The sequence below is a fragment of the Branchiostoma lanceolatum genome, chromosome 10 (assembly GCF_035083965.1).
Source record: "Branchiostoma lanceolatum isolate klBraLanc5 chromosome 10, klBraLanc5.hap2, whole genome shotgun sequence".
Lineage (NCBI taxonomy): Eukaryota > Metazoa > Chordata > Leptocardii > Amphioxiformes > Branchiostomatidae > Branchiostoma > Branchiostoma lanceolatum.
In genome coordinates, this window is record NC_089731.1 from 20,446,887 (window position 1) to 20,459,904 (window position 13,018).

Below are 13,018 nucleotides of genomic sequence, written 5' to 3' on the forward strand. Positions count from 1 at the left end.
ATCGTAGACCAACACCAAATTAAAAGCTGTAATTCTGTTCGACGTTATTAAAAGCAAGGTTACAAAGATGGACAGAGAAAGAAAAAAGAGAGAGAAAGGGAGGAAAAGGAAAGAAAGAAAGAAGAAAAGAAATAAGAAAGAAAGAAAGAAAGAAAGAAAGAAAGAAAGAAAGAAAGAAAGAAAGAAAGAAAGAAAGAAAGAAAGAAAGAAAGAAAGAAAGAAAGAAAGAAAGAAAGAAAGAAAGAAAAAGAGGTCTTCAAAAATCAACCTTGATAAGATAGTATTGTCTCTAGTTTCTGGTGTTGGTCAGTTTGAGGATTTAGGAGGAGACAGGCACAGACAGAATCAGGCAAAAATAATGAGTGCATCAATGTTATCCATAAGATTTACTTTCTGTGGGCTTAATTCACATAGAGCCCGTTCCAATCCAAGTCACCAAGAGTGTTTTTGAATAATATTTGTAATAATTGTGAATTATTTTCAATAAAATAATATATCTAAGTGGCAAGAACATGTTGACTTTATTTGAATTCAATTAAATAGATTGGAAACATTTTTTTTAGTAACAAAGGGACTGCACAAAAATCTCCTTATTCAGAATAATTTCTTAATATCTATATAATTCTTTCACTTTTAGAGATATATTAACATTAAAAAATCTAAAAAAAGTCAAAAAATGGCAGAACGCTGCTTGTCCCCATAAAAGTAGTTGATAGCAATCCGGCTCTTCTGTCTGCTTCTGTATATTTTTGGATTTCAACGCAGGACACTAGTGGACCCAATATAAAGGATTCTTTCTCCTATATTTCACAAGGATTTGTGAAATGCTTTCTTTCCACCCAACTCATTTATAGAAATGTTACAAATAATTGTAGAAAATGGCAAGAAATAGTAAATAATGGTAGAATGCTGTAACAAAATGTAGAAACTGTAGGAAAGATCATTTTCCACATCATGAATATTTCTACAGTTTTAGAAAACCGGGTAAATATCTATAAAATTGACATCACATTCCAAATATTGTATCAAATCTATCATACAAGTAGTTAAAACGAATCAAAACATTTGTAATTAATGATAATTACAACCCTATCGCCTGTCGGTGACTTGGAACGTGGTGACTCTACAGTCTTCTCTACTCTAAATAGTCTATGGACTCTTGGATATGAACACAACTGTCAGGCGACACCAACCTTCTTTGACTCAAAGTTTGAGCACGTCTCGTCACCGGCACTGCAGACCTCAGCTCCATACGTTTTGACATGATGGTAGTAAGCCGATTTGGAGACGAAACTCCTACAGTGACCACACCAACGGTCCCTGCTAAACCAACGGTCTGGTTTCTCATCGTTTTGGCGAGTCGGATCAGTACGTTTCCTGCATGACATGTCTGAAGTCTCAGGGCAGTTGTGACGGCCACCAACAAACGAATCACTTTATCCTGAACCAACTGGGATTGAGTGTGCCCAGCGCTAGCAACCGGACCGCCAACAGTCACCGGAACCTTCGGACCTTTCAAAGTTCGCAAACTTAGTGAAAGTGGAAGTATAATTTTTGACATTTCCCAGATGGTCAACACATGTACAGCTTGGCTCTCATCCTCCCGATGACCAATCCGGTCTCACTACGCAAATCTCAAAAACACCCAGAGGCATCCCGATGGCCAATCAGGTTGCGCGGCGCAAATCTCAAGGGAGCATAGAACAACTTTCCCATAGCACATGGGTAGGTTCACTTCACTCGTCGACGTGTCGCAAGCTCTGGCTCGTGCCTGCTTGCTTGGAGTAATATGGTATAAAGTTCTGCTGAAGTTTTCTGCGGTTAGACACGGAAGCCACCATGTCAAACCGTACCCCGACTATTCGCGTTCGCCACCCTCGAACGCCATCGACTTCGGGTCGCGACCGTAGCCCAACTGGTCGCAGCCCTGCGGACCCCAACGGCCGCCGAACTAACAACACTGAAGACCGGCGGGAACCGTCTAACGGGCAGGAACCGTCAACTCGCATGATATGGAAGTAAGTCATATATTTATTCATTTTTATTTATTCATTTATTGAATTGAAACATCAGTACCTTTTTGATAGATGAAGCCCAGCTTTATTGTACATTCTTCCCACCGGAACTACGCCTGCCACTCATGAAACGTACTTGTCAAAAGTGACCTTTTCTTTTTAACAAAAAAGTCCGCCATATTGGAATGATTACGTCCGGTGCCGTGGATTCCCGCGCCTTGTATTTTGACTTGACAGGCGTGTACAGCACGGAAACTGAGTGCACATTCAGTGGACAACATGCATATGTTGAACATGTTTATGGCGTTAGATTTAGCGCCCGTGTCACGATGGCCGATATTTTGGTTGATATATTGGGCATTCGCTAAAAAGCCTTTTTTTTGGCTGGGCATTCGCTAAAAGCCAGATAAGAATCTTCAAGTTTGCTTTATTTCATTTTGGATGGATGGATTGACTTAAAACGCAGGATTAATTAAAAGGAGCACAACCTGAATATATTCCGAGCAAAAAGAACTGAGAAGCATCGACTTCGCCTTGGCCAGAGTGGGCGCAAAAAGCCGGTCCCCCCTCTAGGTCCCCCCTGACCTAATGATCTCCAAGCAGATCTCGGTGTGCCGAAAATCGTATATGCTGACAGTCAGCCGGTTGTGGCGGCACGGTGCAAACTGGAAGCTCGGTACAATTTGCTCTGGATTCCAGGGTATGGAGATCTGCTTGGAGATCTCTAGCCTGCTCCCAAGCTGCCGATAGCGCACCGGGGGAGTTCTACTTCTAGCCGGGGAGTTTACCGGCCCTACCAACAGTAAAAGGCCCACTCCCCGGGCTACAACTTGGGGCGCCGAAGAAAATTGCTCCCAGGGAAGGGTCTGTGCGCTCGCTGTAAGTTGCATCATTGAGAAGCTTGATTATGTGACTGTCCTTTCCTGTTCAAGGGCCCTGAATAACGTGGCAGCAGAGGTAAAGGGATTAAAGGACCTCGCAAAGACTACGCACAAGGAAACAATGGATGTGAGCGGCCAGATTCTCACATTTCTTCACAACCAGGCAACCCCTCCTCAGCCCCTTGGGCCTCAGCCAAGAACACCGAGGAAGCTTCCCCCTCAACTGCGCGTAAGTGTTACTTGTTTGCACCAAGGAGGTTAAATATACAACCTCCTTGTTTGCACAGACTTGTTTGTATGTCCTCAAATCTATTGTTTGTAAGTTAGGCTTTGGTGGAAATGTCTTTGACATGATTTGACACTCACGGCAGACTTTTGGCTTGCTGAACGTTCCAGCAAAAGGGGGTTCAAACACCAGTAAGGTAACAACACATTCATTGCTGCCCATGTTGAAGCATCCGATGAAAACTAGATAATACTAAAACTTTGCAATGCTATTTTTTGTCGCGAATATGTGCCATATTCGCCATATCCACGCCTAAACTGGAAACTGGCGGAGTCAACTCTACTCTACTCCCTTTCATTCAAAGTTTCACGGCGAACAAGAACAAACAAAATGGCGGCTTACTGTTTACATTTGCCGGCGATGACAAAATTTCCCTTTCGCCTTCCTTGATGGTCTTTTCAACTTTGTTAACCTTAGCAATGGCTAAGTTTTTTATTTATTGAGTGGGTTACAATGTTTGGATTTTCTGGTGGAAAATATGCTCGGCGCTACCGGCGTGACGACTTCATCGTGACGAGCATCCGATCGGCTCGGCTGCCTTCGTTGTAAAGACTCTGAGGGCGGGCGGCAGGGTACGACAGGGTGAACATTAAAACGTGATTTTTAGCCTGGATACCAGACCTTTCGCGCGATGCGATGATAAGCCTTTTTGGCCGGGGAAGACCTGGTAGTAGGGATAGAGTTAGCACCCGGGCGCTTTGGCAGCCGAACCCTACCCCGCGCGAGAGATAATTAGTGGGCCGTGTGCTGTCTGTGGCGGCGGCGCGAGTTGCTTCCCCCGCCGAAGGATTAGCGCCAGGAGCGCGGTGGTCTGGCACCCAGGCTACGTGATTTTAGACAAGAGTCGTAACGTTATAATAAGCCAATCGAGTATAGAGAACTTCTTTTTTGTACATGGGTGGATGTGGGAACAGATAATGTTTCTTATACGGGGTTTTTCTAAACTCATCCAAAATATTTGCATCTAGACATTCAAAAAAAGGAAAATGTTATTGAATGATTGATGCGGTTAAAAGTAGTGTGTAAAATCTAATATGGCGTTCATCTTCTATGTGTGCTCGCATCAGTTTCTGTTGCCCAGAAAATGTGATTTATAGAATTCACTTAAATATTGTCCGGCTTGAGACCATATTCCCCACTTATCAATGAGATGTATAATTCTGAAAAACAACATGAGTCTAGCAAACATGATAAATGAAATGCTCTATAGTTAGTCAAACTTCTATTTAACTGGGTTTTTACAGCGGGAAGTGAGGCAGATCTATAGCAGCCTGGATGTGGATGAAGAGGTCTTATACAAGGATGGAGAGTGGTAAGTAGAATTTGTTTAATTGTATTTTCTACCAACCGATGATAATCATTGTATTGATAGAATTGTATCAAATGCCTGCCAGAAACAAGACAATACTATCTATCATACCCTTTTCAACAACCACCTCACTTTCTACTTTCTAGAGAAGCGAAATATAAAGCCTTTTTTATGAAAAACAAATCTTTTTTGCGAAACCGTGTCAAATGAAGCAAAGCCCTCACTTCCTTGGGTATCATTTTATCTTTCCACAGCTTTACTTCAGTGCACAACAAAGGAGTGACAAGGATGATAATACAGGCAGTGAAGGATGGAAATGGGTCATATCGTGAGTCCGAGATGAAAAGTAAGTCAAAAGGATTCTGTCTTTTCTTTCTTAATGTTTTGTAGTTAAAAGCGTATTCTTTCCCTTTTTTATAACAACACTTTGTGCAACTTAATTGAACATGAATCTTCATCTTTTTTTTAATTAACATCAAGAGACTATTGATCTGGTAATTTCATTCCACCAGAAATGAAAGAAATTCTGGATCAGCCCATGGTATCCATCACGTTAATTTATGACCCTGTTCTGAGCAACCAGGCCCTTAGTTTTTGTTACCCAGAAGAAGTCCACTAGACTGTAGTCACTGTACATGTACTTTAACATTATGCTTGATCAAGTTGATGTTCTATATAACATGTTATAAGAAAAAAGTTTAACAACTGGTAAGTAGATAAAAGATAGACAAGGTAACAATGAAGCAAACTTTTTGGAATATTACGTCGATGAAGATTAGACATCCAGGTAATAAGATACGCCAAAAAGCAATTACTCAAACAACTGGATATGATTTTGGAATATTCTTTGCATGATGAGAATTTGATTTTGCTTCTCACTATTACTTGTTAGTGGCCTGTCGTAATATACACGACAATCTTCGAAGACGAGCTAGGGAGGAGACACTCGGAGTTACTGACCAAAAGAAGAAGGAGAAAAAGCACAGAAGCAGACAAGAAAGGGTAAGAGATTATTACTATCTCCATCGACCTTTGCCTGACATGGTGGCTTCTTATGTTGTAGATATGCAGACTAGTATGAGGGATTGAGGGGTGAATCAATAAGTTCTTGGACTCACCCAGACATGATGATATTGTCTGAAGTCTTTTATCAACATTACACACTTCAGCTCGCAGCCCAATTGTCCATGTTTTCTCCCTTCTCTCTTACTCAACTTTGCTGTGTATTGAGTGCAAAGTAATGATCACAATAATTTGAATTTTGGCAGACAGCTTTTTCTTATCAACCCTGTCTGACATTCTTTTTGTAACCCAACTTTTGTCAAACCTTCTTAGGTACATTGTATTCAGTCATAGGCTGAGGTTGTTTAATTTAATTACTTAGAAAATAGAGGATCTCCTGGGGAATTTAGTAAAATACTGGATGTCTTTGATGTGCACAGGACTAGTGGGTACTTTATTGTATACTGTAGTAAGTATTCAATTTTAGGCCACACAAATTTTATTTGTTCTCAGATTTTATTTTCAGAAAAACAATTGGAATGACAGGGTGGAAAAAAAATAAAAATAATTTTTTTTGGCAAATAGTCTAGGGTGAAGATAAGAGTTAACATAACATAAAGAATAAGAGGATTATTCAAGTTTCAGCTTTGTGTGGCTCATTTTATGCAATGAACCCCTTACTTTGATCTACTATAATTTCAGTAACAAAATTACCTTTTGCTATGTAATATATGAATTGAAATTGAGAAATAGTTGTAATAAATGAATTATAACATGTGACCACACTGTATGTGCAGGCCTTTATAATATATTTTGGTGTCTTTTGCGTTTTGCAGCTGAACAAATAGTAAAATTGTGAGTTAAAATTTGTGAATGGGAATAGCCACTCAATTTTTTTTGTTTTTTTCAAAATGGGAAAAATAGGACTGGCTATTCCGAGAAGCTACAAAAAAACTTGGCGTGGCCTTACTTCCTAAAATCATTATCTATTGGAATATATTTCCCCCCTCTGGAGTTTAGGACTCCTTTAACAGTTTAAGACACTCCCAGATGTATGATGATATTACTTAAGACAGTGTGACAAAAGAGTTTTAAACTTGTCATTGAAATGACCAAGTTACAATGAAAGTTAAGTAAAGGGCTTTTGTGCAATTTTCTCAACATTTTTCCACAATTACTTGCCTGGAGACCCAAGTGGAAAATACATGACTTGGAGTTGTGTATATTTTGTTTCGCTTGTTGAACTTGAAGGGACTGTCCCCCCGGTAAGGGGTCATAGTGGGGAGGCTATGCCCGATGTTATTTAAAAATTCTGATTGGTTTTCTGTCAGTTTATATCCAGGTGAGCTTTTTTTCATATGTGGTAAGAATAAATTGTTCTCTGCCTTCCTGCTTGTCTTTTCCCCCCTCTATATCTGGGGATAACCCTGTTCATTGTTGTTAAATGATTATGATGTCACAATCTGTACATTTTTGGATCAGGATTGTTGTCCATAACATATTTTGCCTTCACAGTACAGCTGAAGGTAAGTGTTTAAATCTGAGGACAATTGATCAACTATGTTCTAAATGAATAAATGGCTGCTGTCTCATACTCAGGTATTGTTAGGTTTATCAATGTATCAGAGGGGCCCTGAATTTGCCAATGCACCCTAAGTTTGCTTCTTTGAGTTTTCTTTACTTTAATTTCATACTTAGTACTCTTGAGCTTATTTTTACAGTTCTTTCTAACATACAACAGCTCTAGCAAAGCTGCCATCACCAAAAACCTTTTGATGTGACTGCAAAGCACATTTATTTACTTTTTTTTTCCTTTTAAAAGTGATTTATTGATAAAAGTGGAAAACTCAGGGCATTCCCTCTTATCCCTTTATTAGGTTGAATGATTTAGCAACTTAACTGTATGTAGCAGCAAGTGATGAGACATGACAGCCTGCCTCAGTGACAACACTGACAAGCAGCAAAAGGTAATGATCAATATGTCAGGGCTCCCATCTAAGTCTTGATATTGTTGTTTTAGCTGAGGACTGACAGAGTAGAGGTTGGGAAGAAGATCCTGAGTAAGGATGACCTGAAGTTCCTTGAGGCGGCACCAAGAAAACTGATGTCGGACGAAGAGGCGGGTGAAAACAAGACTTGGATTGTGAGACATCCGAGGTGGCGGAGCCCTCGCCTCACCAGGATAGTGCAGAAATGCCAAGCAATCCTAGACAAGCAGGTGACATCCAAGCGAAACAGCCATGTCAGGCAAGATACTGGGCTACTTAGCGACAGACCAATGCCTACTGATGTGGCCAGCTGTTATTTGGATGTAGATTGGGAGAGAGGGGATGGGAGCCCCAGTGGGGGTGAGGGAAGCCCCAGTGGGGGTGAGGGAAGCCCCAGTGGGGGTGAGGGAAGCCCCAGTGGGGGTGAGGGAAGCCTGAGTGAGAGTGAGGGCAACCTCAGCGGAGTGCAAAAACTTGCAGCATCCGAGACTCCAAGTGATAGTGAGATTTCAAGCTCTGAGGAGTGAGCCAGTGTTCGAATTCCTTTTAATCCTTTTTATTGGGTTAAGCAGTTTGTTCATTGTTTGTTTATTGTTTTGCTACTTAACCTGCCAGAGGATAGAAGGATTTTTTGTGTAGCTTTCCTTTAAAAACAGATGTTAATTTGGTTTCCTTGCATTTAGGTTTCACCTGTGAGTAATGATTTCGAACAATTATGCCATTTATAATAATTTCTGTTTTGACATGATGATTTCAAAAAATGTTAACGAGTGTATAGCCAAATACTGAATTGAAGAACAGTTTCCCCTTTTTGTATGGTAATTTCTGCTTAGATAATTTTGCTACTTAACCTGCCATAGCATTGAAGGATTTTCAATTTTTTGTGTAGCTTTCCTTTAAAAACAGATGTTAATTTGGTTTTCTTGCATTTAGGTTTCACCTGTTAGAAATGATTTTGAAAAATTATGCCATTGTCCCTGTTGTCAAAGTGTGTTCAGGAGTGTATATTTAAATCTGCATGTAAAAACAGTTTCATTTTGTGTAATAACTTCTGCTTTGATAATTTTGCCATCATTGCTGATTTCAAAAGGTGTCCAAGAGTTTGTAGTTGAATTCGAAGTGTAAAAACATTTTCATTTTTTTGTATAATAATTTCTGTTTTGACATGATGATTTCAAAAAATGTTAACGAGTGTATAGCCAAATACTGAATTGAAGAACAGCTTCCCCTTTTGGTATGATAATTTCTGCTTCGATAATTTTGCTACTTAACCTGCCATAGCATTGAAGGATTTTCAATTTTTTGTGTAGCTTTCCTTTAAAAACAGATGTTAATTTGGTTTTCTTGCATTTAGGTTTCACCTGTTAGAAATGATTTTGAAAAATTATGCCATTGTCCCTGTTGTCAAAGTGTGTTCAGGAGTGTATATTTAAATCTGCATGTAAAAACAGTTTCATTTTGTGTAATAACTTCTGCTTTGATAATTTTGCCATCATTGCTGATTTCAAAAGGTGTCCAAGAGTTTGTAGTTGAATTCGAAGTGTAAAAACATTTTCATTTTTTTGTATAATAATTTCTGTTTTGACATGATGATTTCAAAAAATGTTAACGAGTGTATAGCCAAATACTGAATTGAAGAACAGCTTCCCCTTTTGGTATGATAATTTCTGCTTCGATAATTTTGCTACTTAACCTGCCATAGCATTGAAGGATTTTCAATTTTTTGTGTAGCTTTCCTTTAAAAACAGATGTTAATTTGGTTTTCTTGCATTTAGGTTTCACCTGTGAGTAATGATTTCGAACAATTATGCCATGTATAATAATTTCTGTTTTGACATGATGATTTCAAAAAATGTTAACGAGTGTATAGCCAAATACTTAATTGAAGAACAGTTTCCCCTTTTTGTATGATAATTTCTGCTTTGATAATTTTGCTACTTAACCTGCCATAGCATAGAAGGATTTTCAATTTTTTGTGTAGCTTTCCTTTAAAAACAGATGTTAATTTGGTTTTCTTGCATTTAGGTTTCACCTGTGAGTAATGATTTCGAACAATTATGCCATGTATAATAATTTCTGTTTTGACATGATGATTTCAAAAAATGTTAACGAGTGTATAGCCAAATACTGAATTGAAGAACAGTTTCCCCTTTTTGTATGATAATTTCTGCTTTGATAATTTTGCTACTTAACCTGCCATAGCATTGAAGGATTTTCAATTTTTTTGTGTAGCTTTCCTTTAAAAACAGATGTTAATTTGGTTTTCTTGCATTTAGGTTTCACCTGTGAGTAATGATTTCGAACAATTATGCCATGTATAATAATTTCTGTTTTGACATGATGATTTCAAAAAATGTTAACGAGTGTATAGCCAAATACTGAATTGAAGAACAGTTTCCCCTTTTTGTATGATAATTTCTGCTTTGATAATTTTGCTACTTAACCTGCCATAGCATTGAAGGATTTTCAATTTTTTGTGTAGCTTTCCTTTAAAAACAGATGTTAATTTGGTTTTCTTGCATTTAGGTTTCACCTGTGAGTAATGATTTCGAAAAATTATGCCATTGTCCCTGATGTCAAAGTGTGTTCAGGAGTGTATATTTAAATCTACATGTAAAAACAGTTTCATTTTGTGTAATAACTTCTGCTTTGATAATTTTGCCATCATTGCTGATTTCAAAAGGTGTCCAAGAGTTTGTAGTTGAATTCGATGTGTAAAAACATTTTCATTTTTTTGTATAATAATTTCTGTTTTGACATGATGATTTCAAAAAATGTTAACGAGTGTATAGCCAAATACTGAATTGAAGAACAGTTTCCCCTTTTGGTATGATAATTTCTGCTTTGATAATTTTGCTACTTAACCTGCCATTGTACATTCAGCATGTACGGTTGTGTATGAATAATATACCGTTGTATCAAAGTCCTTGTATCGTATCTGCTTGTATCCGTTGCTTATGGATTAAGATTCTGGGAATTCCATATGTTGGATCTGTCGTATTCGTAGCAAAAAAGAACCTATCCTGATTCGGATTTCTGTAAGATTCTTAAGATACGGCCCCGTATCCGTCGAAAATCCACATGTCCAATGTTTGATTCCGTGTCGGATCCGCCTATATCTTTAAAAGAATACAGAAAAATCCCTGTACGTATCCGTCAGGATCTGTGGCATTTCCGTACAGTGTACGTATCCGTAGAAAATACCTTACTTTCGGATTCCTCCGGAAATATTCCAAATCCCGGTGCGCATTTAGTCGGATCCGTTAGGTTGGGTCCGCCTGTATCCGTCAGTATCCGCCAAAAATACAGAAAAATTCCTGTTCGTATACGTCGGGATCGGTGGCATTTCCGTACAGTGTACGGCTCCGTATTCGTGGAAAATCCCTTACTTTCGGATTCTTCAGGAAATATTCCATATACCGGTGCGGAAATAGTCGGACACGTTACACGAATCCGCATGTATCCGTCAGTATCCGCCAAAAATACAGAACATTTCCTGTTCGTATCCGTCAGGATCGGTGGCATTTCCGTACAGTGTACGGCTCCGTATTCGTCGCAAATCCCTTACTTTCGGATTCTTCAGGATTTATTCCATATACCGGTGCGGAAATTGTCGGATATCTTACACGAATCCGCATGTATCCGTCAGTATCCGTCAGTATCCGACAAAAATACAGAAAAATACCGGTACGTATACGCCGGGAAACGAGGCCATTTCGTGCAGTGTTAACTCAACGGAGTCGACTTAGGACTGTATTAACATTATATTGGGCTACTCAAGTTCTCCCCAAGTCAACGGTCAAGTTTACACACAAAAATCCGGGAACGTCTAGTCTAGGGCTCTAGCCATTAAACTTTATTCTGTCATTTGAAAGAGTTTTGCTAAGTGTGGCGGAAAAAGATTAAATCCATTCTGTCAACCTTGAAAGATAACAAGCGAGTTGTGTGTCGCGATTTCGTTAAATTTGCTTGTAGAACATTTATATATTATACAAACATTACCAAGACATGTACATCATCAAACTTCCTCAGAACGTATTGGCGATGGTAAAAAACATAGAGTAAGAAAATAAGAATGTGTCGGCAAGGAGGTTTCAAGTTGACTGGTGACAGGCTGCATATCATTTTTGGTTTGTAAATATGTATGTATTTATGTGATTGTCACTTTGTGAATGATGAATGGAATGAAGAGGCCACGTAGACGGTTAAAATTGTTTCCCTTTGAACATGACATTCATTTTTGTTCAGTGGCCGGCATGATTAATTAGATCCCAAAGCCGAAGTCGTAAAACGGGGGGGGGGGGGTCCCAAAATCATCTGGCGATGAGGGGCTTGGTGATGAGCGGTTAAGACCCTTTCGGTTTTCCTGACATGGCCACACCGCCACAGACCCTAGACTCGTTATACAAGTTATATTCTTTTTTTTACGCACATCTCGTAGTGAGAGCAGCATCGCAATGTTTGCTCTGAAGTTTTTATTTAGTTCGTGACATAGGATTCCCTGCCAGCCTCACCATCTAAAACGGAGCGGCACTTGTTACGTTTCCGTGTCGTGTTTTCCCATCCTCAGCGGTCTCGGGCCGCTAAGATGAGTCGGACCCTATTGACTCGCCCATCTCCCGGGAGTGGCGTAACGTTCAGTCTCTACCACACTAACTACGCCGGCTATAGGGATAATATTTGCCAGGGTTTCATTGAAAGGCTCCGCGGGCGAAATGTGATCTTCAGCGTAAACTGACTCCACTGGCCAATTATTCCTTTTTCTGCTGAATTCTATGATCCATACACCCGTAGGAGGACCTGGTGGAGGCTATAGCGAATTCCAGAGTGAGTGTCTGTGCAGACGACGTGGGCCATGGGAAGAAGAACGGAGTGTCGAGATGCGGCGAGCGTGACGGCTATGGTTTGCACCTAAACCACGTTATATTACTCCTTTCGACGTAAAGCATGTTGATAATGCTAACATGTAATATGTCAGAACGCATTAACCCTATCTAGACCGGGCTTTTTTGAGACTTCTTGGACCGGGGGGGGGGGGCTCTTTCGATCCCCCCCCCGTCATAACTTCCGAACGGTATGCTCTATCATCACCAAATTTGCAGGGAGTGATGTTCACGTAGAGTTTTAGTGACGTAATGACGTAATATCACGTAATTATGACGTTATCGATGTGATTTTATTGGCTAAATAGGGAATTCCCATAATATCTAAAAGTATTAGACAAAATAGTGCGTGTCATTGATTTAAAGGTATGCCAAGACATTTGACGTCAGTGGTGACTAAGTTGACGTCAAAATGACGTCGAAGAATGACGTCATGTGTTGTTAGCGACCCCCTGGGATCCGCCATTTTGGATCGGCCATTTTGAAATTTTTCAAAATACATTTTTTCCATGTATGATCCCAAATAACAATCAAAATAGACTAAACACATTAATCTGAATGTTTCTGGTTAACAAAATTCCAGGTTGTGATGAATTTAAAGGCGAAAAAGCCTGTTTATACCGAAAATAATGATTTTGTCCGCCATCTTGGATT

The 13,018-nt window shown here is 39.5% G+C and overlaps 1 protein-coding gene across 1 annotated transcript; it reads left to right on the plus strand.

The window, feature by feature from the left end:
- The first annotated feature begins 218 nt into the window (after window positions 1-218).
- LOC136443498 (uncharacterized) lies at window positions 219-10,404 on the plus strand. The gene is made up of 6 exons (XM_066440766.1): window positions 219-2,018; window positions 2,948-3,125; window positions 4,427-4,494; window positions 4,746-4,837; window positions 5,384-5,493; window positions 7,514-10,404. Exons 1-6 carry the CDS (start codon window positions 1,840-1,842, stop codon window positions 8,006-8,008), a joined length of 1,122 nt encoding a protein of 373 aa, XP_066296863.1. The 5' UTR covers window positions 219-1,839; the 3' UTR covers window positions 8,009-10,404.
- The last annotated feature ends 2,614 nt before the right edge of the window (window positions 10,405-13,018 follow it).